The sequence below is a fragment of the Fusarium venenatum genome (assembly GCF_020744135.1).
Source record: "Fusarium venenatum strain MPI-CAGE-CH-0201 chromosome Unknown EDB82scaffold_3, whole genome shotgun sequence".
Taxonomy (NCBI): domain Eukaryota; kingdom Fungi; phylum Ascomycota; class Sordariomycetes; order Hypocreales; family Nectriaceae; genus Fusarium; species Fusarium venenatum.
Window position 1 is genome coordinate 7,721,549 of NW_027072131.1, and position 22,388 is coordinate 7,743,936.

Genomic DNA, 22,388 nt, shown 5'->3' on the forward strand with positions numbered 1-22,388 from the left:
CGATGTAGTTGCGCTGTTCTTCCTTGGTTGAGAAATGACGCTGAATCTCAGTCATTGTGTCCCCGACACAGTCTTTGATTGATAAATTGTCGTCATAAAAGAGACGCGTCTGGGGATTTGTTCGTATCGCTTCCTCAAACTGCACTATCGACTATGGGCCTTAGATATGGCAGACATAAACTAGAACTTCTGTATGCTAGCAAAGCTGTCATCTGCTGTCCCGATAGTGCTCACATTGAAAAACAGAAGCCGTGTCTCATCAGGGACCGTTTCGCATTCTAGGAATGCTGGCAAATTGCCTGGGTGAGACTCCTCACTTCGTGTCTTCCCGCATTTCGAACAAATGCATTCAAGATGCGATTTGATCTTCTGACGGTTTTTGAAGTGATCCTTCAATTTCTCCCGCGAGAAGAACATAAATTTCTGGTTGACTCGTTATATCTTGGCGGTGTCCGTTGATTCCGTGGTGATAGGATAGTGGATGCGCTCAACTAATGTTTCCCGGTCGTCTTCAGTGATGCATCCTCCTGGGTTTAGCATCCGGTAATGATCCATAGGTACACCAAATGTTGGTTGGCCAAACCAGTATGGATACTGGGGTCCACTAACAAGCTAGAACACGGCTCGACGAAACGGAGGACAAAATAGGCATAGGTGAAGCAGTGAGACGAAAGCAAAAGGAGGGGAAATGGAATCCCTGCTACACATGTAATCGCACATCTTAACAAGGGAGAGCCAGGGGTTAAAAAGAGTGAGGTGTAACGTATCAGTACTTGTAGCCCACTGTTATTTACTCCTGGCAAGGCGTCAAGATACCCGAACTAGCTGGCTTTTATGTTCAGCCGCATCACTTTATCCACGCTTATCGGCGTGCATCTGATTCAGAGTGCAGTGTGAGTCCTGAGCAGTAAGAGTTGTACCGGGATTTATAGGGCTACATGACTGGCTAAACTACAGCACTTAATTAGAATGAAAGGGTATCTCAGCAATTCCCTGGATCCCCGTATGAACGAGGAAGTAATGTTTTGAGAGAGACAAGATCGCGATATATAGTCGGTTCTGTTTACTTCAGCTTATGACAGCCCAATGTTGATTGCCAGCTATGCACCGAATGAAAGGTAATCTATTGCCATTAGTCTGTAAATATCCTGGTGAATCAGGTGATGAAGAGACCAACACCAAAACGAGTACCTTGTTTGTATAGCGAAACAGATATTGAAAGATCTTTCATATGACCTGGGAAAGCTTCTCCATCACCGTTGGCCCAGTTGATTTTCAGTTTCGTTCCGTCCCCATGTAAGAATTGTCTGCAGAGTAAGTAATTTTCGTTTGCACGCGATGCCTGTCTCATAGCGCCCCACCAATTAACCCTGCACCAACCGCCGATTCAGACAAGGAACCACGGCAGATCATGAAACGTCATCAAAAGAAATGACAGATCTTTCAACCGTGGATATACAGAATAAACATCTTGACAGAAATCGCGATGCCTCGCCCGACACAACTAAACACAGCTCGCGATGCCGGCATCGTCAGACGCCGGTGGATATTGTTCTAGCCGACAATTGATTCTACTGTATCGATGAATTTGGCAAGGTGGACGAAGCTGACCGTATCGTTATCCCTCATACCAGGACCTATTCACACCGTCGATGCAGTGACTACAAGAATTTAGAACCGAACAGATGTATCGAATGCCTGAAGACGGACCGATATGTAAGTTTCCATCCCAGCACGTCCCGGCAGTATGAATTTCCCTCCAGCTCCCGCGGGAAGCAAAACGGGCGCCTAGCCTTCGTGTCTTTTCACAATTCTAACAGCTATCCTACGCTTGTCGATCAGGCCCTACGGGCCTGATCGGCGTGTGCCTAGGATAGCATTTGGAATGTGTTTTTATCCGAGCTGGCTAATTGATATCTCCTGGGTATAGAGTTGTAATTTTATAGCTGACCCGGATATACGGAGAATTGAATATATCGTTTTTCGTATTCCTATTTGCTATATCGTATTTCCAAGTGCTATCCTAGGCATGCCGATTAGGCCCTATTGCGTGTAAGAAACTTTGTATCCCACTGTGGAACTGAAGTGGTCTGATAGCAAGTTTATATACTATGATTCTCTCTATCCTTTAGGCCTACCAGTCCTCACAATAGAGTTCAACAAAATTTATCAATTAGGCCAATGTTTCCGCTTCCGATTTCCCACTACCTTGTAATCCCCTGCCTGTTGTCTGGATGAAACGCATCTCGCTTAGCTCCAGAGTCTATCTAGACCGTCTTTATCGTCATCACGGCATCAGGTTGAAATATAAACAATTTGATTATCCTCACAAGTTTCTTTTGACAGACAAATTATTCTCACCAAGTCACAGACAATAAGCTATACAATCCTCTTTCGCCATGTTAGTTGCACCGATCGCTGCGCCGAGTTTGATCAAAAGCGATCAACCTTCTCCTCCAGTGTCTGTTGAAGATGATGCCCCCGCCCTTGCAGCTCGCTTGCAACCACTGTATACGCAATTTCTCAAGGATCTTGATCTAAAGCCAGCATTCAAGAATCACGAAAGTGAGAAGCTTTTGGAGGAGGTACTGAGACAGGCCGAGACCACTGGTGTACCTTTTCCTCCCAACTCTCATTCCTACCAAAGTCTTATGGTTGGATATGCATACGCCGATGTAAGTTTTCTATATTTCTGCGATTGACGTTTTAGCTTCCCATTGTTTCAAAAGCTCACACCTAGATTCAGAACTGCCTCCCATATCATGACTTGGAAGTCAAGGTCTTTGTTGCCATATACACATGGCTCGCAACTATCTGCGATGACGCGGAGCGACTAGACATCATTGAAGATGTTGAAATGTTTCAGCAACGTTATACTAGCGGAATTGAGCAGCCCACGGTATGTTCACTTTATACGATCTCTCATTCCAACACCAGGCCCCACAGGCTTTGCCCTATTTACTTCACCGTTCCTTTCAATCCTACATGTCAACAAAAAGCTAATCAAGATGCTCGCTTTCGTTTCGCTAGACTCTCCTACGTGCTTTTGCCAAACAACTCCAGCTCGCTTATGTCTTATATCACCCACTTGTTGCGAATCTCATCCTTAACTCCTCTCTCAATCTACTCACTTCTACAGCGCTTGTGGCTCGCGAGGGTATCAAGGAGAAGGGTTATCGTCCATCAAAGGGTGGCAACTACTTCCCCTGGTACATCCGAGAACGTGATGGCGTCGGTGAAGCCTATGCTTGGTTTACTTTCCCCAAAGCGCAATTCCCCAATCTGGACATTCCTATCGAAGCTATTGAAGACATGACACGATTTATTGCCTATGTCAATGATGTTTTATCGTAAGTCACCTATCCTACTTCGAGAGCTTTCTATTGACACATTCGTTAGCTTTTACAAGGAGACCTTGGGAGGCGAGACAAGCAATTACATCAACAGTACGGCCGCGTATGAAGGGATTGATTCGAATGCTGCCCTTCACAAAACTGCTCAAGACTCTGTTGACTGTGCCCGCCGAATTGAAAGTGTTCTCGCGGGCAAGGGCAAGTATGAAGAGGCTTGGCGGCTTCATGCATCCGGATACCTCCAAATGCACCTCCAGAGAGGGCGCTACAAGCTTTGGGAGGTGGGCGTTGGGAGCAGAGCAGATGTAAAGGAGATTCTCCCGAGAAACTGAAAGCTACCACAGCACTAGATCTGAATAATATACACTTGTCTGGTCAAATATGTAGTCATTGGCATGGCTTTGATTGTTTGGTGTTGCAGTGAAAAGAAGATATAGTTAGATTGAATACATACTTACACACTATTCATCAGTCTTGGTGACATGTCGGCAATCTCAGGTTCTCGTTTGATGTGATTAGCAAGAACTCACATCTTTCTAATTCAAATGACTATCCTTTCTCATCAATCTATGACTAATTTCTCCTATATTTTCCAAAAGGAGTGGTCAAGTCAAATCTTGGTCGTAATTGCAAACCACTCACCAATGAGAAAGGCTCTTGCAGCAACTAAACACCCTAATCCCAATGCAAGAATACCTGTTAGAAGTCCACTCAGTGCCTGAGTACCCATTCTCTCAACCATAGTACCACTTGCAGGAATAGAGACCAGCAACGAGAAGCTGATGAAGAAGTTGAGGGTACCTGGTAGTTATTTAGTAACACTATCTCGAAAGGGACTACGGTCGTACCATAGTATCGGCCGTATTCTTTTGGATCGCATGTCTTTCCGACACATACTGCAAACGATTAGTTGGCTAACATTGATAGAGACAAGCACCGCCATCAGCACTTACCTGGTGTTATGGACAAGAACCCTCCGGAGCAAAATCCCCACAGCCCAGTGAAAACATAGAGCACGACGCTTCTGTTACCAAACGGTACAAACAAAGCACCCATGAAGATAAGGGTCATTATCATCATGAATATCAAGACATTACAATGACCAAACTTGTCGCCAGCTATTCCAGGGATAACACGGCCAAATGCTGAAGCTCCGCCAACGATAGAGAGCAAGGTATAGCCAGCCTCAGCCTTCATACCAGCTTCGATTGCAAAAGTAGGTAGGAGACCTCCGATGCCGTAGAGAACGAACTGAATGGCAAAATACATGACTGATAGCAATGAGAATGGAACAGACCGAAAAGCTGAAAAGTTGAGAACGGCTATGCCGCGTTTCTTGGCGACAGGTAGAGCAACGCGATTGGCTAGTCGCTTGTAAGGAATGAGGCATAGAGTACCAACAATGAAGATACCGAGAATGACAAAGGCCACAATACGCATCGACCAGCTCCATCCAAGCTTGGGGAGTAAGGATCGAAGCATGATGGGGAAGATGACTGTTCCAATCGACGATCCAGTCAGAGCCAGCCCAATAGCCAAACCTCGCCTTCTTGAGAAGAGTTTAGCGACGACAGTGACGCCTATAGTGCCTGCAATAGCTGTCGCAAGCCCACCGAGAATTCCAAAGCATAGCATAAACTGCCAATACTGTTTGCACTCGGCGAGTAGGATGAACATCACAACAACGCCACCACCGCCAATGATGCTCACTGCAAACGGCCCATGCTGATCAAGAACAGGCCCAACTTGAATAGCTACAAGCATGGAGAGGAACATGTACATCCCGGGTATCCAACCAATATCACCGGCTGTGTAGTTGCTGAGTTGGTTCAATTCGAGGTAAGATTGATATGTTCCCACGGATTGCATCATTCCTAAATGATTCATTAGTGACATTGACTGGGGAGTAAAGTAAAGGACGTACCAAATGTAGGCATGAGGAAAAGGAAGCTCCCCAAAACGCAAACCCATGCTGAAAGGCTTGACTCTATGTCCACAGGTGTTGTGTCATGATTGTTTTGGATCGACTGTGTTTCCATCGGCGCAGATTGATCTTGGCCAGATACATCCCTGGTAGGCTCGGGTGACTTTTCCGATGACATCTTATCTGCTTCTTCTCCCTCTTAACATTGACAACATCTACGAATGTTTGAACAAAGACAAGTATATCAATCCTCACCGCTGATCAGACATAATGGGCTCGAGATGATGACAAATTGAGAAATGGAAAACCTGGTGTATTCGGATATCTTATCCGACTCCGGCTATTGCACCTCGACATTAATTAACCCGAAAGATCGCAAGTCTCCGCGATCCTTCTCCACTTATGCAAGCTCATCACTGTAAATTGGGGGTAACGCTCTGAGATAGTCTAACTGTTTTGGTAGTAAGATCATCTTGATGCTGCGGTATCGCTTGAAATAAGGCTTATCGTGGAGATTCCATTATCGATTAGACGGAAATAGCTCGGAAACTATCATCTTATCTTATCTTATCTAGACGGACGCTTCAGGGTATTCAAGGTACAAACAGTTCTATTCAGTGAAGACAGTCCACAGTATATGCTTCATTCGCTTGTTAGCTGTATATAATAGAGGTGCGTACTACGCAAAATCCTGCTGCTTTTCTTACGCGTTTCTGTGGCGTATATCCATATTGCAGCCCCCAAATGAGACGTAATCATCGCAACATGGGAATTAGGCTTCACATTGAGAATAGCTACGCCACAATTGTTGCGTATTTGTCGTCACATTATCTTCACAGACTGAAGTCAGCTTCAGTCACGGACTGGATACTTAGACTTTCCATTGGATAATATTGAAAAAAAAGGAAAAACATTTCTCTGACGATTGAGAGCCTGGTAGAATTTGCCACTGTGGCAGTGGATCGAGCGCCTGTAGGCACAGCCCGGAAAGATAAGCAGCTGCTGAAACTGGGTGAGCGATAGGATGAAAACACTGCCCTCATTGGACGTCATCTGAGATAAAATGAGACCAACACATATAACTTCACGTAGCTGCAGCAGATTTGCAATTTGTCAGCCTATAGATATGAATAACTAACTATTTCACAAATCGTAAAACGCCCCATTTCTACTGCTGCTTCGACGCTATTCACCTAATGTTATGCCCCTTATTCGGCTACTAGCCTTGTCTTTCACTTTCCGAAAGCTTTCATTTTTACTTGTATTCGACTAGCTTGCTTAAAGCAGAGCCAAATCGAAATCATGGGGGGCTCTTGTGATGCAAGCATATCCTGCGAGTTTAATTTCACCAGAGGTGCAGAAGTGGCATTTGACGCAGACCCAGATATTGTAAGCGATTTTACTAAAAATTGAAAAGCTACATACTAATACACTATTCAGGCCGGAATTGGGGTTGGTTGTTCGACTGATTTCTTTGTTAACACGATCGACTAACTTTGAGTTTATTTCTGATAGGTGATCGTCTCCTTCTTCATCACAGCTTGGTTAGCTTACGCCATCGCCATATTTACCTACGTCTTGTTAGAAGGAGTGCTAGACGAAAATTATCTCTTCACAACGAGATTCGATGTCGAAATGCATACTATGTTCAAGTCACTCTTCCAGAATACGTCTTTTTCCAATACTCTGTTGAAGATAAGGAAGCAAGTGTCCAGAGATTTAATGAAAAAGGTCTGCCTGATGTTCTGTGACCAGCAGCTCATTACGGGTGCCTCAGTCCTGATTGTAGGCTATTCTAAACACTGCGACATTACGCAGTATCATTTCTATATCGCCGCGAATCTGGGTATGGCCTGCTTTGCAACGTTCCAAGCTTTGCTGCCTATTTGCGGCAGCGAGCTCCACGACGAACTGAGGAAAGGATGGAGGATGGCATGGATATCTGCCATTTTTGCCTGCGTCTTAGCCCTCAACTTCGTCATCTACAACGACTATTTCCTTGCAACGAAACATTTTGGCCTTTCTATGAATTGCGTCTGGAAAGAGCTTCCGGGATACTTTACACCCCAACTTATGCCATACGTTGTGATCGGCACGCTATTCGATGTTTGGTCTTATTTCAGCATTACAATGTATCTATACCCAGCAATTATGGAGACGCGGCCTGTGGCATATTTATATGGGAAATGGCTTTCCTTTATGATGGTGCCGACATGGTTCTATCTCCAGGTAAAAGAGTATAGTACATCGAGGAAACCTAAATTTCTCTGGTTGCTGGTGGAAGCCTTAGCGGGTCTTGTATTTGTTATTATTTTCACGGTTCGCGAGCTGTTGGGTTCTCTGTCTGTAGACCTTGTACGAGTGTTTTTCTATCTCATTCAAAGTACAAACTCAGTTGCTTGGGCACGACAGAAGGCTGAGAGCAACGGTAGAAAAGGATCAGAAGATACCTGGGGTTTCGGCCAAATTTTACCGATGTTGCTACTAGCGCTACCGACACTTGCCTTTATCGAGGCTCTCGCTCGTAAGTATTTGAATCTCCTATTAATGCAGTCTGTTTATCTGGAAATAGTGCTAATTAGCTTTTAGACCGCGAATTGAAAAGCATAAATGAATTGACAGGTAGCACTACTCCAGCCTTTCCCATTTTCACGACGCTATGGGATCAACCCTGCCAAGACAAGATAGACGAGTATGAAGACTCGATGTACAGCAAAGTCCTATTTAAAGTCTGGCTGTGCTTGGTGATGCTCTCTCTACATGTAGCTATAGTGTTCCTTGCCTTTAGGCTACCTGAAGGTGTTCCTATCTAGAATTGAAGGAGGATGGAGATGTGAGAGGCAGAGGGTTGAACAGGCATGTTGATGGTACCCTTGATTATATAGCAACTAAAAACTAAAACTCAAGCCTCAAATCCTCCCTGAGAAGTAGATTATACTCCAACATGAACATATGGAATCCAATCTGGCCACTCTACGTTATCCTCACAGGCTATGACATCTCTTGTACCAGCATTCCTTGTAACCTCCTGGCCACCTCCACTCCCAACACCCTCAGTAATCGCCATATTCCTGACTCTCTTTGACAAAGTTCTTTGATTCTTTTCTTTCTCAAACCACGCATCTCGTGCTTTCTTCGCCGCATGATGCAGTCCTTCAGCTACGGCTCTGTCGGATGTTCCATGATATCTCAGATACTCGTAAACAAGTCTCGCGTATTCTACACACAACGAATCCATAACAGCCCAAAGAGTTCCTATAACATGTCGAAATCCCAATAGTTGAAAGGCAGTAATCAGATGGATACCTTCATCGGCTAAATCGTGATATTGAATCTCTCCTGTTCCGCATGCAGAGAGGTAGGCAAGAAACGGGGACTGCCTCTGTAAATTGATATCCAGGAGGTTTGAAACAGTAAGGCAGTCAGCCTTATTAGCCCCTAAGCATAAGTAGCTCTCTGCTGGATCGTGTCCGTCTGTATAGGCATGACCAGCATAGTGAAAGATTTCCGACTGCAGCAGTTGGGAAGTGATTGCTGCTTTAACTGGCCCTGGTTCGACTGTTTTGATCGACATTGACTCACAAACTTTTCGCACAGTAGTTACTTCGTTCCTTGCGTTAGGTAAATATGAACTACCGGGAGTCTTCTCCATACCCACTAGAAGTGCTTGTTGTAGGGGCTTCACCTTGAAAGGCTGTTTACGACCACGAATAATTGACTGCACTGAGTTCTGGTACGATGAGATAACTCTATCCAGTACCGTGTCTGATCTGCCATTCGAGTGCTCCCCTGCTGCATGTATGGGAAACTTTGACAGAAGTCCGGTCATAACCCACCATACATGAGGCCAAACACTGTCTGGAGTTTTGACGAAACCCAGTGCATTGAGTACAGGACTAGCAATACAGGTCCACAACCACTCAAGAGCAAGAGAGCTTCGCAGGGTGCCCTCTCTGACGAATCTCATCATGTCTTGACGATCAAATTTTGGTAAAGGCACTGATAGGATCTGGTCCGTCTCAATTATGATAGCGTCGCATCGTAAGAAACTCGTATTGACCACAATTATTGGGCCACATTCAGCAGTTTCTTTGATCTTGCACTCAGTTGGGGGCAGTAGAAAGTCTTCAAAACCAGGTTGGCCACGGATTTCAGCAATGAGTTTGTCAAACTTCTCTCCAGCTTTGTGTCGCTTGTCCGAGGCCTGGTTCCATGCAGAGCTACTTTCTCGTTGGGGTAGGTCGTCCCGCCCCAGTTGGTCTCGTAGGGATACAAATTTTGTTGCCAGTTCCGGGAACTCTTCTCTCAAGGCGTTGACGTTGGTATGCAATTCGTCGATAGATGCCGCGAGTAGTCCACGACCTCTTTCCAACATGTCCAGAGCTATCGCAGGTCCTTTGCCAAGTTGAAGCGCCAGACCAGCGGCATCCGAAGACAAGCCACTAACCTTTTTCAGAAGCTCTTGTTTATCTGCGTTTCCAAGGGATCGAAGTATCAACTGTGGTATCATGTCGATCGCCGCCGCTGCAGCCTCGTACGCCAACTGCCACTCCTCTTGTTCTCTATAGATGTACATAACATTCCTAGCGGCTTCCATTCGATCTTGGACTGATGACTGTGTCTGCAATATTGCCTTTTCGTAGAGTCGCGCTGCTTCCCGTCCATCATCCTTGTTTCCAGTGATTTCACTCCGTAACAAGAGATATATTCCCATGCTGGAAAGTGATTCAGCCCGGTGGTAATGACCCTCATCCATAGCATCAAGCGCTCTTTTTTCGAAATTAATGGCTTCCTCCAGATCCCTTACATCATTTTTCTGTTTATATCGTAACGATACGCTAATTCCTACCGCATGTAATTTTGATGCGTGGTCGATATGATCGGTCGGAGTTATCTCCAGTGTTTCCTTCTCCAGATCTATAGCAGTATCGAGGTCTTCCATCGACAGATTGTAACGGAACCGAGTCTTCAGTGAAATTGCGAGACCGCTAAGATAGAGGTGTCGGTTCACGTCGTCTCTTCTACATCTATCAACTGTTGTCTGACCGAGTTCAATAGACCTCTCCAAGTCGGAAATCTTGCGACACCTTTGAAATCTATTTCTGTATGATCCTGCCATATTATGAAGTAGCGGTATCCACGACAGTCTTGTCTCTGACGTTTCTTCCAATGCTCTTTCACACAGTCGAATGGCTTCGTCAAGATCTGCCAATCTTGCAATTCGGCCAAATCTATCGGAAAGTCCTGAGGCTAGGCTCATGATAAAGACTGAAAATTCTGGGTGTGTTTCTGGTGTGGCTTGGACTGCGTTTTGAGCATGCTTGATAGATTCATCAAGATCATCCATTGATCCTGTGATGTTAAATCTTTCCCCCACGGCATTACCAAGGATGTGAAACGCCCTTCCTCTCTCCGGATGATCTTCTGGGGCTACAGCCAGGTTGATTTCTACAACTCGTATTGCCTCGTCGAAATCTGATTGCGCTTTGGTCTGTATATAACGCTCCTTCAATAGACTTGCAAGATGGAGCGATATCTTCAAGTGTCGCTCATGATCCTTTGGTAACAATTCTATAATCTCTCTAATGATGGAAATGGATTCATCAAGGTCTTCTGGTGATCCTGTAGCAATTGAGCGATGTGCAAGAGAAGATCCTAGGGCATACCATCGAGAAGGCCATTCAGTGTCACCATCATAATACTCGGCTGTGGCCTGTCTGAGCAGCTTGACCGATTCTTCAATGTCACTTCCGGCTCTGGTGAAATAGAATATCTCAGATAGCAATAGTCCAAGTCGATATAAATAAGTTGCTCTCTCCAGGCTATCTTCTGGTTCTGCGGCGATGGCGTCTCTCGCGATTTGCACGGCTTCAGCGGGGTCAATGTTGCCACTTCGGACTCCATATTGTTCATGTAGCAATCCAGACAGTGTTGACAGGCATTGAGCTCTGTATGATTTGTCGGCTGGTATGCTATTGACAGACTGTCGTACAGTATCCAAACCATGCTCGAGTTCGTGGATTGATCCGGTATCGAGAGTCAGATCATAGAGAACACGCCCGAACCAATCAACGCATGCGTACCTCTCTTCATGATTCTCTGGACAATCTTGCACCACTTCTTTGGCAGCCTCGAATGATTCTTTCAAGCTTCCACGATCGTATAGCATATAGGACATTCTATCGAGATATAGCACTCTGTTCATATCGGTCTTCGAGGTCAGGTCTATTGCTTTTTTGACCGCAGTGATTGCCTGCTCAAGAGTATCAAAACACTCATTGTGATAATACAGATCCCATAGTATAAGGCCGAGATCGTTATAGTAACGTGGTAGGTTAGGGTCTTGATTCGAAGTGGCAAATGTGGCTCTCTCAGCCATATCTGCAGCTTCTTCCAGGGTTTGTTCTTCTCCCGATGTGTCATGATAGTGATCTCGTAGCTCAAGCCCGAGGCTGTTCATGTACATTGCCAGAGCCAGTTCCTGGTCATCATATGCGCTACTCATATCCGGCTCTGGCTGCTCCCGTCTCTTTGCAGCTTCTAGCGTGGAGTCGGGCATCTCAGACTCTGATAGTGAAGAGATTCAGACGATTGATCAAAATAAACAACAATGACGTGGACTAAAATGTCGTTAAAGTCGTTGTTTTAATAAAGATTAGCAAACCAAGTGCGAGATTCAGGCAATGTACTGCAGCCTGACAGTAGCGTCACGTGTCCATGTCTCAAAGCCACATCTTTCACTGCAAATATCACAGCTTGTTTTCATCCATTTGCTACAATACATTTCCTTATCGATAAGAAAGAATCAGTAACCGCTAGCTTTTACAGATTGCGACAAAAGCATACCTGCTAAAAACAGAATTTAATAATTTTCTTTTACTTGCCGTAACATATACTGACAACATACCATCTTTCTCTTCTCATATCGTTGTTCTCATATCGTTGTTCTCGAGCTGTGAAGTATAGAAGTCTTTTGATGTTTTATTTAGCAGTCCATTGAGTTAAGGCACTAATCTCTGTAGCTAAACCTAAAGCCGCCTAGTAAATACCTAGTCGTTCGCTATTCTTCGCTTCGGCCTTCTAGATCATTCTCTCGACTGAAATTATGTCCACTGACAAGCAAGTATTGTTGGTGTGTTTCACGACTGAGGGACTTGGCAGTTCAAATTAGCGTTTCGTTACAGTGCGCCCTTAGTTGACAACTGGCATTGACAGGACGCCCTGCTATTGACATTCGTGATACCCGCTTTTGCTTCAGTATAAAATCAAATCTATAAAGTCAAGAACATTACCATAGAATAGGCAATCACCAGTAAACACCAATTGAACGCAAAATGACATACGACAAACCTTCAAAACAATTCACCCTACGTACTCACCAACCTGGTGACATGGGCTATATCACACATCGCCACGCCATCATCTACGAAGAACAATACAACTTCAACACCAAATTCGAATCTTTGATATCAAGAATCACAGCAGACTTTCTCGACAACTTCAACCCAGACCTTGAGCGCTGCTGGATTGCCGAGAACAATGGCGAATTTCTCGGCTGCATCATGCTAGTCTCCGATAAAAAACCAAATACAGCAAAACTTCGACTTCTCATGGTAGAAGAGAGCGCACGTGGTCTTGGTGTTGGAACAGCTTTGATCCAAGCTTGCATTGACTTTGCGAAAGAGGCTGGGTACGAGCACATTGATCTCTGGACGCAGAGTGTGCTGGAGGGAGCGAGGCGTTTATACGCGAGGGCTGGGTTCAAAATGATTGAGACCCAACCTCATAGTGATTGGGGAGTTGATCTGGTGGGCGAGTTCTGGAGTTTGAAGTTGTGAAGAAAGGAGATACTCCAAAAAGCAAGAGGTGGCAGGGTTTTTGTTTGTCTCAGTTGTTACACATGGATACTGAAAACGGGGCTAAATAAGGTTTCGCTGTGCCGCTAAAGAAAAGAAACAAAAGTCGCGTTTCTCTCCAATCGCATCAAAATCATCGTGACTTGTTCGTCTAATTACTAACTTGATGAGACTATCACACGTCCTCATGTCATTAACCTGGTTATCACAGCCGAATCTTAGCCTTGCTGTCAGGCCTAGAACCATCCCGCGAGTGCACGAGTCAGGCTGAGCAAGGAATCGTAACTCCGTAGGGCTATGGGGAGTTCAGCTGATGAAGACAACAAATAGGGGAATAGGAAGGTGCGGAAGCGGAAGCGGGCCGGTAATGAATTTGGAAAGGCTCTATTGCAAGGGTCGACAGTCCCGTACAGTCATATCATCTGATCTTGGTGTCCGTCCACTTCGGATCCGCAGTGGGATGTGGAGTGTCACAATGAGAGCAATAGGGTAGCTCATGGTTATTTCTTCACATGGTATTAAATTGTTTTCCAGATGAGACTATTACCAAGATAGTGGTACCTAGTATTCAGGAAAATATCTATCTGAAATATTGAACACATGTAAATTTTTGATTGAATTCTATTTCTCTTTGTATCAAGACGGTCGTGTATTCAGTGTAGTTAACTCAAGAAGCTATCCAGCGACGACCCGGACCGGTCAGCTGACCAGTCATTTTCACACATTATAGTCCCCTGCACATCTGTTCCTCTTCAAGACTCGATTTGCCTTGGCTCAAAACTTGGAATTTTCAGCTGGCGTAAATTGCTTCTTTTTTGTTGGCACGAGACCTTCCTCATTACAACATTTTGCATAATCATGATTCGTGTCAAGTTACCAACGATCACAACTAATCAGGGTTAATCAGAGAAAACCAAGATTATCATCAGCGAGGAAATTGAAAGTCGTATTCCTAACAAGCCTCCATTCAGTAAATCTGTTGTATGACCAGCTCATGACACCGGCCTATATCCTCTGTCTCGAGGTCGCATAAGTCCAAGCCACTTCTCTTCACCGTTCAAGATCATCGTCGGTGGCTTAATCTCCTATCATGCCAACTCAGAGAATTCCAACGCCTCATAACAGATACCAGCCGTGATACACCAGGAACGCCGATCATATTATAGGTTCTATAACCAAATCCGATATCTGTCTAGTAACTACACTATTTCTTATTATTCCGGTAAAGATCTTCGGGGAATTTCAATAGTTTAAAACAAAAGTGGCTTGCATTTGATTCACTATTGGACGCCTTTGTTCTTAGTGCATTAGAGGCTGGGGAAACACTGGCGGAGCTCTTGGTGAAGGACGTGGCCCAATGATTTACTGCAGAAGAATACTCGTTATTAATTACAAGTGGAATCTCCGTAGAGAGACGGAGGCTGTTTTTCAACAAAGAAGTTATGTTGCAGATCTTTTGGCCAGAGACTCGGCGAGGATTATCTTGACAGGGCTCTGAGACATTGTTTTCTTTTGTTCAGTTCAGCGAAGGAATAGCCGGGGATGGTAAAGATTGACTAGGATATGCGCTACTGTTGGATAATTTTGTCTCTCATGTATGTCTTGACCGTTGGGCTTCTATGCTAGATTGAGCACTGCTGGCGGCAAAAACATTCAACTCTATCCACTTTTGCCTAGAACTGTTTTTTTTTATTTTTTTATTAATTTACAAGGTATTTATGCGCCAGGGACGGACACGCATGCTCGCCTAGCTAGACACGAAAAGGTAAAGCCAGGATTAAGCGCAACGGCAATTGCAACGCCCTTTCTTTTTGTCAAAGTCTTGCTTGCAATGCACTTCAACTTGGCATGGTTTTCGTAAATATGCAGTCAGCAATCAATCATACATGTGAGTTACAACGGTCATCGTCCCAAAAACAAGGATACAAGATTCCGGTAACTCCTGTGGGAACCAATGATTTCCCGACTCGCGCCCAAGTTCGGACCATCGGCATTGCAACATGCCGCCATCCTCTGCCGATCCTTATACAAATAACGTCCCACAACGGCAACTAATCAAACCGGGATGTCGCAAGCCAGGAACTAGAGTTGACAAAGAAGTAAACAAGTGGATCTTCGTATTGGGCAACAACTGTCCGGGTTCATTTACATTGTCCCTGCAGCTCCACGATAATGTAGACAAAGCTCCATAAGAGAAACAATCATCAAATGAGAACGGCCTGCAGGTCATGGGCGACATGTCGTTGACGACGTGGCTAGACAAGGGTGATCCCTGTGTTGTACAGGAGTCAGTCCACTACACGAAAGGGCAGTCAACGGTTCTACTGTACGATAACTGCTGCAGTGTAATTTGCAGCTGCTGTACAAGCCTGTCGTTGTCACATATCAAGTTATTTCTGAGGCCTGACAGGTGTTTCTCAAGAGCCTCACGTATTGAATGCAGTTAGCCGCGTAAATAATCAAGGAAAAAATGAGGCTCTATGACGATGTCCCCGAAGTGAATCACTCGATGAAAGAACGTTTTCTTGAGCACTTGTTTTTGAGGCTCAACCCCACATTACGGGCGTTTATTCAAGTAATTACTCTAGCGGGCGGGCGTTTATCGTGCCCGCATCGTGAACAAAAGCCGTGGAGTTATCCGTGTATGATTTAAGATTTGACTAACTATTTTAGTCACTGTTTGTTTATAGTACAGCGTAGCATACTCCAGTTACACCAAAGCATAATAACCCTTGTTAGTAAATTAATGGAGATGCAATATGATCTGAGTTTAATGTCATGGGGTTTCCCGTGCCCGAATCTGCCGTGTGGTAGATCATGAACAGGGGGGAAGAGGTACAAGGCGAGGCGGGCATTGAAGTTGGTCTCCACCATGTGCACTGATCCCAGGCTCAGCTGAATGTTGTTGAGGATCGTGAGAGTGACTATCATGCCTGAGGAAACATGAAAGAGATAACATGGCTGGGGGTCAAAGTGTATTTTGGTGAGAGTCTCTCAAGTATAAAGACCCAACTATCCTCCCTCTCAATCTCAATTCCTCACCACCAACAATCAACATCATCTTCCAACAACATCCTCCAACACTTCAAACACTTTTCCCTCTCAAAAACCAACTCTTTCAATTCCATTCAAAATGCAGTTCTCTACCTTCACCGCTGTCTTCGCCATGGCCGCTGCTGCCATCGCTGCTCCCGCCGACATTGAGGCCCGCACTGGCCACGACAACGGCAACAACAAGCCCGTCTGCTCTGCCCAGAGCAAGCAGGTCTGCTGTAACGGCCTCCTTAGCTGTGCCGTCCAGGTCCTCGGCAGCAACTGCAATGCCAACTCTTACTGCTGTGACACCCAGGCTCCTGTTGTAAGTTTCACACTCACACTATTCAAAAGACTACTTTCTAACCTTTTCCAGGGCGCTCTCATCAACGTTGCTCTCCTCAACTGTGTCGACATTCTCTAGAGGACCAGTTGCAGTAGCAGCTCACAGCTTTCTCCATAATTGCTAGGATGTGAAGGATGGATTAATTGGTTGGACAATGGGAACATGGTGTGGAGGATACTGACGGGGAAGGCCATTGCTAGCTACTCCGTGTCAATAGGTTGACTGTTGTCTCGTATTCGCTTCTACTATAACTTGGTTCAATTTACATATAATTATTTTGGAACTTTATCTCGTGAAACACTATTACTACACTTGCAACATTTGGCGAATGCCTACGTTGGACCATATGTCCCTGCACATATTTAGCCGGGATATGCTTGTTTCATCTCTCATCTTGACACGGATGCAGCCATCAATAGTTCATCCCATTCTAGCTAAGACATGTACCTGCCTGTATTGTTCGGGACGCCCAATGCCGGATGTCTCGGCCCCAAACATATGCCATCCCTGCTCATGCATCCCCTAAGAATTTTCAGGGTATCGGAAAAGACAGCCGCTTAGGTTGTAAAAGATGACATTATTATGTGACTTTATGCTATATAGACTAATATTTGGTCACGTATCCCTAACGCTTAAGTAACTACAAGAGCATATGGCCATTTTGAAAGCTAGTCAAGTCATACCCATGCTCAAACAAATCATTCCACGCAGTATCAATCGTCGGCGTTGGATACTCCAGTCTTACCGGGTTTTGGCTCTTGACACCAAACCACGACATAAACTCTGTATCAATATCAGCCTCGGCATATGAACTATTGTCAAAAACAGCCAGGGTCGCATTCCCCAGCCTTCGAATAATCTGTATGCTTCGCTCTCCGACTGTCTTGCCGTGTGATATCTTGGACAAGAGTCTCACACATGTCTCAATATTAGACTCAACCACCTCCCGAGTCAATTCGTGTCGGACAATAGAGCTTGCACGGATAGAATACAGCATCGTGACAGCCGCCAAAAACAAAGAATCCAACGCCACAAAAGTGTAAATAATCTTGTTCTTGGCGTACAGCGCGTTGTAGCAACTGATTAAACTGATTGATGAATCAGCGCAAAGCCGAATCGCATCGGCGCTGCTCACGGGAGAAGCGTGTGACGGGCGGTGAAGATTGATAACAGCTTGGTGGTACGCAATTTGAAACCACTCAGGTGTCTGATACATTGACAGCGGAGCGAGATATCTCGGAGCGGACAGCAGCCACGCGTTGAGTCGAGTGTAGTGCTGTTGGCGGATGGCGTCGAGGTTGGTACTCTCCAAATTCGCACCTCCAGCTGAATGAAGAGCCGAGTAAATTCCTCCGTTGATCTGACGAAGTTCCACGATGTGGCGAAAGGCTGACATGTCTCGGACATCGGGGAGAATATTGGGAATAGCGCGGTCTGGTGAACCGGCGATTTGTTCATCTGAGAGAACGAGAGGAAAAGGAACTGTTATGTCTGCGTCTTGAATTCCGAGTGGTCGACCGAGAGATATGGACACGCTTCGATCCATCGTGTACAGACTCCAGAATAGTCTCTTTCGCATTTCCGCGTCTAAAAGAGATCTCTGCGCTAGACTCTCTTCTCTGTGCATCTCGATGCCAACTGCAAGCCTCAAAGCCATGCCAACGGTGTACCACAAATTGACAGACTGCGGTTCATTACTTCCGAACAGACAAAGCAGAGAAAGACAGCGCACGCAATCAATATCATCAGCTGCAAGAACAGCATCAAGATCCCTCACCGCGGCTTCGAAGAAGTATTCGTGAGAAACGGGTGCATCAGAACTGATACGCGCTTTTTCCGAAGCTCCTATCGCGAGAACCATGTGTACTTCAAACGCAGATAGTCTGTTTCGTGTATGTCCGTTACAGTAGGGGATGTAGTGCTGTTCCATAAAGGATGGCCGATGAATAACGGGATACTGTGGACATCTGCGATCGAAAAACACGTCTATCAATCCAATTCCATCGCGATGGAGGTTGAATGTGTTTGACGTGGCAGTCGGAGGTGTATCGCTAGCAGAAAGTCCATTCCACAGCTGCCAAGGGCCACTTCTGAAACCAGTCTCGGAAGATCCATTGGCATTCACACCTCGGAAGGTGGGAAGAAGCATTCGTCCGACATAGCCTCTTTCAAGACTTGCCACTGATCCATCGGGCTCTGGTCGCTCGATAGGGCGCAACTGCATGTTGTCTTGGGACAGTGCTTCCGAGGGAAGTCTCGATTGCATCGTTAACCGTGTTTGTAGTTCATTGACGCGATCTTTTAGACGCTCTACTTGACCTCTGAGATGGTCACACTCACACTCCCTGTCTTGTCTGACAACGAGGCGATCTGAAGGTACACAAGGGACATTGGCAGCCGCACAAGCTCCACAGATAGGATGTATGCCGTCGCACTGTAAATGACATGTCAGCTGTTGTTCGACCTTCCACGGCGTCATCAGGGTATTAGAAAGATCGGCCGCTAGGAGCATAAGAGCGAAATTGGTAGGTCATCTTATGAAACTTGGATCGGATTTCTTAGGTTGTTTATTTCTGCATCCGAAGGCTAAGCAGGCCATCGTTTCCGGTACCCAATAGAGCGCGTTGATACATACCTTTTGTTTCCGGCGGCGACATCTTTGGCAGGCGGCGGATATCCTCTTTAGCCCATGACGCGGTGATTTAATTCTGTCGACGATGTTGGCGTCTCTTTCAGAATGTGTGTCGTATCCTGTTGACGTGGTCTCAAAGACTGAAGGGAGCTCCCCATCGTCTGTAGCGGACATTTTATCTTGTTACAAACCTTGAGAAAAATGGGTACGAAACGGGGTTGTGGATTGGTGGCCGTGAGTCAATTTTGTAAGTTGGTGATATGAGATGAATTGAAGAAGTTGATGAGAAACAAATCATGCCCCCGTATCCGGAATGAACTAATGATCCACTATCGATAAGACCACCAATCTCCGATCTAATGCCGGCATTGGTGGGTCTATTCGGTCCTTACCTTTGTAGGTACCTCGGTATTAGTACTTGTATGAGAAAAGTTAGTCGCTTGAGATATAAGGGACGAAATAAGCAGGCCACTTGATGCAATTTAGACTACAAACTTGGATCATTTATTGTTATACCCTAAGACTTCAGATGACAGCTTTTCTACTACCCACTAGCCAACCCAGTTGTTTAGATAAAGTCCTACTGGACGATGTAATTCAGTGCCTCCATTATTACGAATCTCATACTCGTCAACATCCCTGAGAATGTCATGTATATAATCCCCAGTTCCAGAGAGGTGTGAAATGTAAGTGATATCAAATTGAATCGCCAGCAGTCGTGACGATGGGAGATTGATGTCAATCTCCCCAATCCGAGTAACAGGAACATCATTAGTAAACCCCTCGGGAAGATGGGTTCCAATATGCTACTTGTGTGGAATCGTGCCCTCAGGTTTGGAAATGATATCGAAATTGATAAAGTTTGTGTGCAAATTGTAAGTCAGTGTTGAGGCGTTCCAAGAATTATTAATCTTGACATCTTCAATCAAATAATACAATATCGGGGATCATTTGCTGTAGAGCGTCACAGGAAAATGCTAAGTTAGGCAATAGCTGGAAAATTCCCCACTGTTTATTAGGCAAAATTTCTTTTTACGTAGAATATGAGGGTTTCTCTCTTAAACTTCTTCTGAGCTAATATGTTGTCGAAATGTTTCAACAAGCACCCATCCCTGATCTTTCAAGATTCCGGAACAGGGTAGGAAATAGCCCAAGATCCATGAACTCTGCTATCGCCGTTGGCGATCTCACGGCATTACGGCGCTTCCTCTCAGATGAGCTAGACGAACCTGCCAGGCCATACGGCGCGCCGCTGCACCTAGCAATATATCTTGAGAATGAAGAACCTGTCGATGTTTTACTGCAAGCTGGGGCGGACACGCTTAAAGAGCCGGAGATTTTCGACCTGTAGTACCTTACGACACCCTTCGGACTGGCTGCTGGTCTAAACAACCATGCCATTCTCAAAAAGATCTGACAACACATTAATCCTGATATCAACGGCTACGATTTCGAGGGCTTCGATAGCTGTTTGGTAGACGCAGCACAATATGGCGAAATCACTACATTAGGTGATGTATTGCGCTGGGGTCAGAATAATTGGTCGTCTGAGTCCAGAAGTAGGGCCTTAAGTGCGGCAGCGGATAATTGGCATGTTGAAAATCTCGAGTTTCTTCTCTCCGAAAAGATTCCCTTTGAGACAGAGGCACTGAACGTTGCATTGGCTCAGATAACCTTTATTAAGCCATGCTTTGAACGTCGAGATCAGACCCAGGCCGAAATCGCTGCACAGTCACAGTCAATTAAGGTTCTTATGGCTGCTGGGGCCGATCCCAGTAAGCCTGGGCCCAGTGGGATATGTATGGGTGAGCCTCTGCTTATATGGACCGCTGTGTGCAGACAATCGCATAATTGTCTGAAAGCGTTGCTTGACAATGGTGCGGACCCTAATATCACCAATAGTCAAGGACAGACTGCATTGTATTACTTAGGGGCCCTTGTCAAGAGGGATCCCACATTCCGGCGAAGGATGGAGGTCAATGAGCCGACCGAGGATGTATTTCACACTCTTCTTGCATTCAATGCCTCTCCGTCAGCAAGACCTACTTGGAAACAATCCTATGCACTTTGCCGCATAAGGATCACCAATTGAAGTCCTTCACCAACTTCTTTCAAGCATACCAGTTGAATCGCAGAAAAACGCTCTTACCATGCCTAATCAAAATGGCGAAACGGTGATGCATTTTGCATCTGCAGGAGGCCAAATTAACACCATCAAGTATCTCTTGTCTAATAATGTCGGCTTGAATATCAACGAAACTGCCTCCATGGGCTGGACACCGTTGCTGAGGGCACTAGTAGTTACAGTGCCCAGTCTTGCAGGACTATCACTATTAGGAAAGATCGAGGCAGCTCAGCTATTTCTAGCCCAGGGTGCCGATCCTTCTACAAGTGCGCACGATGGTTGGACACCGCTCCATTGCTTGCTATGAGTCCTAGCAATGGGAAACATGAAAGCAGTGACGAAATATCACAGCTGGTTGAGACACTACTGTTGGGTGGTAACTCTATTGACAGTCGCGCTTCCTTTGCGTTTGACAACCCTCTCAGTCGCCGAACAAGGAAACATGGAGTACAAGAGGACATATATTGCGGATGCCGAGAGTCACAGTATATCGAAGCACTTGCTGAGTGGGGAAAAGCTCGTCGCTTCGATCTTACACCATTGCAAATTGCTGCGGAGTTTGGAGCACTCGATGTTGTAGTAGCTTTACTCAGGCATGGGGCTGATCCTATAGCTAAAGACTCTGAAGGTAATTCCCCAGCTAGGTGAGCGGGTAATTCCAGAAGGTATCACTCCAGCAGTGAAGCTCGAGGTACAGTTATGACAATTCTGATAGACGCTGGAGGGTCATATTGAGTTGATAAATCATTCGTGTTTAATTCGGTCATGTCGTTCCGCCAGAGTAGGTCAAGGCCCTGTTGGATCTCCGTGAGGTTAGTATGACTATTAGCCCATGGTCCAGTCCATTCGTTATCGATGTCCCATGATCCATGGACGTCATATGTCATAAGACTGAACCAGTCGACCGTTGAAGCGAGCTGCTTTATGCCAAAGTTCTGAAGATACCAGTAGCTTGCCGGCAGAGCCATAGAGGCATCGAGTTCACTTAGTGGTTATTACTTACCCACAGAAGTCTGGACCATAGTCACAGTAGTCAACACTACTACAGCAGCCATCTTCACATAGCTTGATCATCTAATGAAAGAATGGTTGAGAGATAGTATACAAGTGACTGATCGA

At 45.4% G+C, this 22,388-nt stretch overlaps 8 protein-coding genes across 8 annotated transcripts; 5 read left to right on the forward strand and 3 right to left on the reverse strand.

The window, feature by feature from the left end:
- The first annotated feature begins 2,301 nt into the window (after positions 1 to 2,301).
- EDB82DRAFT_280846 (isoprenoid synthase domain-containing protein) lies at positions 2,302 to 3,792 on the forward strand. The gene is made up of 4 exons (XM_025729153.2): positions 2,302 to 2,675; positions 2,747 to 2,899; positions 3,031 to 3,350; positions 3,400 to 3,792. Exons 1-4 carry the CDS (start codon positions 2,400 to 2,402, stop codon positions 3,683 to 3,685), a joined length of 1,035 nt encoding a protein of 344 aa, XP_025583449.1. The 5' UTR covers positions 2,302 to 2,399; the 3' UTR covers positions 3,686 to 3,792.
- A 171-nt stretch (positions 3,793 to 3,963) lies between these two features.
- EDB82DRAFT_478953 (major facilitator superfamily domain-containing protein) lies at positions 3,964 to 5,455 on the reverse strand (the record flags this gene model as incomplete). Its single annotated transcript, XM_025729154.1, has 4 exons — positions 3,964 to 4,154; positions 4,202 to 4,249; positions 4,307 to 5,227; positions 5,278 to 5,455. 4 exons carry the CDS (start codon positions 5,453 to 5,455, stop codon positions 3,964 to 3,966), a joined length of 1,338 nt encoding a protein of 445 aa, XP_025583450.1.
- Positions 5,456 to 6,579: 1,124 nt separating this feature from the next.
- On the forward strand, positions 6,580 to 8,090 carry EDB82DRAFT_560187 (uncharacterized protein; the record flags this gene model as incomplete). The annotated part of the gene is made up of 4 exons (XM_065609730.1): positions 6,580 to 6,666; positions 6,718 to 6,729; positions 6,793 to 7,801; positions 7,867 to 8,090. 4 exons carry the CDS (start codon positions 6,580 to 6,582, stop codon positions 8,088 to 8,090), a joined length of 1,332 nt encoding a protein of 443 aa, XP_065464307.1.
- Positions 8,091 to 8,120: 30 nt separating this feature from the next.
- EDB82DRAFT_510449 (CHAT domain-containing protein) lies at positions 8,121 to 11,956 on the reverse strand. Its single transcript, XM_025729157.2, has one exon. It carries the CDS (start codon positions 11,834 to 11,836, stop codon positions 8,210 to 8,212), a length of 3,627 nt encoding a protein of 1,208 aa, XP_025583452.1. The 5' UTR covers positions 11,837 to 11,956; the 3' UTR covers positions 8,121 to 8,209.
- Positions 11,957 to 12,329: 373 nt separating this feature from the next.
- On the forward strand, positions 12,330 to 13,274 carry EDB82DRAFT_510450 (acyl-CoA N-acyltransferase). Its single transcript, XM_025729158.2, has one exon. It carries the CDS (start codon positions 12,612 to 12,614, stop codon positions 13,113 to 13,115), a length of 504 nt encoding a protein of 167 aa, XP_025583453.1. The 5' UTR covers positions 12,330 to 12,611; the 3' UTR covers positions 13,116 to 13,274.
- Positions 13,275 to 16,175: 2,901 nt separating this feature from the next.
- Positions 16,176 to 16,795, forward strand: EDB82DRAFT_510453 (hydrophobin 3 precursor). Its single transcript, XM_025729159.2, has 2 exons — positions 16,176 to 16,491; positions 16,543 to 16,795. Exons 1-2 carry the CDS (start codon positions 16,267 to 16,269, stop codon positions 16,588 to 16,590), a joined length of 273 nt encoding a protein of 90 aa, XP_025583454.1. The 5' UTR covers positions 16,176 to 16,266; the 3' UTR covers positions 16,591 to 16,795.
- A 274-nt stretch (positions 16,796 to 17,069) lies between these two features.
- Positions 17,070 to 19,419, reverse strand: EDB82DRAFT_510454 (fungal-specific transcription factor domain-containing protein). Its single transcript, XM_025729160.2, has 2 exons — positions 19,148 to 19,419; positions 17,070 to 18,946 (listed from the first exon to the last, which is right to left on the reverse strand). Exons 1-2 carry the CDS (start codon positions 19,316 to 19,318, stop codon positions 17,153 to 17,155), a joined length of 1,965 nt encoding a protein of 654 aa, XP_025583455.1. The 5' UTR covers positions 19,319 to 19,419; the 3' UTR covers positions 17,070 to 17,152.
- An 814-nt stretch (positions 19,420 to 20,233) lies between these two features.
- On the forward strand, positions 20,234 to 22,369 carry EDB82DRAFT_578398 (ankyrin repeat-containing domain protein; the record flags this gene model as incomplete). The annotated part of the gene is made up of 4 exons (XM_025729161.2): positions 20,234 to 20,494; positions 20,612 to 21,175; positions 21,467 to 21,897; positions 21,985 to 22,369. Coding segments are annotated over 4 exons (1,276 nt in total), but the record flags the coding sequence as incomplete, so codon positions are not given.
- Between the last annotated feature and the right edge of the window lie 19 nt (positions 22,370 to 22,388).

Coding starts and splice junctions, on each gene's coding strand:
- EDB82DRAFT_280846 (XM_025729153.2), top strand. CDS start 2,400: ATGTTAGTTGCACCGATCGCTGCGCCGAGTTTGATCAAAAGCGATCAA. Junction 2,900..3,030: donor GCGGAATTGAGCAGCCCACG/GTATGTTCACTT, acceptor TCGTTTCGCTAG/ACTCTCCTACGTGCTTTTGC. Junction 3,351..3,399: donor TATGTCAATGATGTTTTATC/GTAAGTCACCTA, acceptor CACATTCGTTAG/CTTTTACAAGGAGACCTTGG.
- EDB82DRAFT_510449 (XM_025729157.2), bottom strand. CDS start 11,836: ATGCCCGACTCCACGCTAGAAGCTGCAAAGAGACGGGAGCAGCCAGAG.
- EDB82DRAFT_510450 (XM_025729158.2), top strand. CDS start 12,612: ATGACATACGACAAACCTTCAAAACAATTCACCCTACGTACTCACCAA.
- EDB82DRAFT_510453 (XM_025729159.2), top strand. CDS start 16,267: ATGCAGTTCTCTACCTTCACCGCTGTCTTCGCCATGGCCGCTGCTGCC. Junction 16,492..16,542: donor GTGACACCCAGGCTCCTGTT/GTAAGTTTCACA, acceptor AACCTTTTCCAG/GGCGCTCTCATCAACGTTGC.
- EDB82DRAFT_510454 (XM_025729160.2), bottom strand. CDS start 19,318: ATGTCCGCTACAGACGATGGGGAGCTCCCTTCAGTCTTTGAGACCACG. Junction 18,947..19,147: donor GTCGCCGCCGGAAACAAAAG/GTATGTATCAAC, acceptor TGTCATTTACAG/TGCGACGGCATACATCCTAT.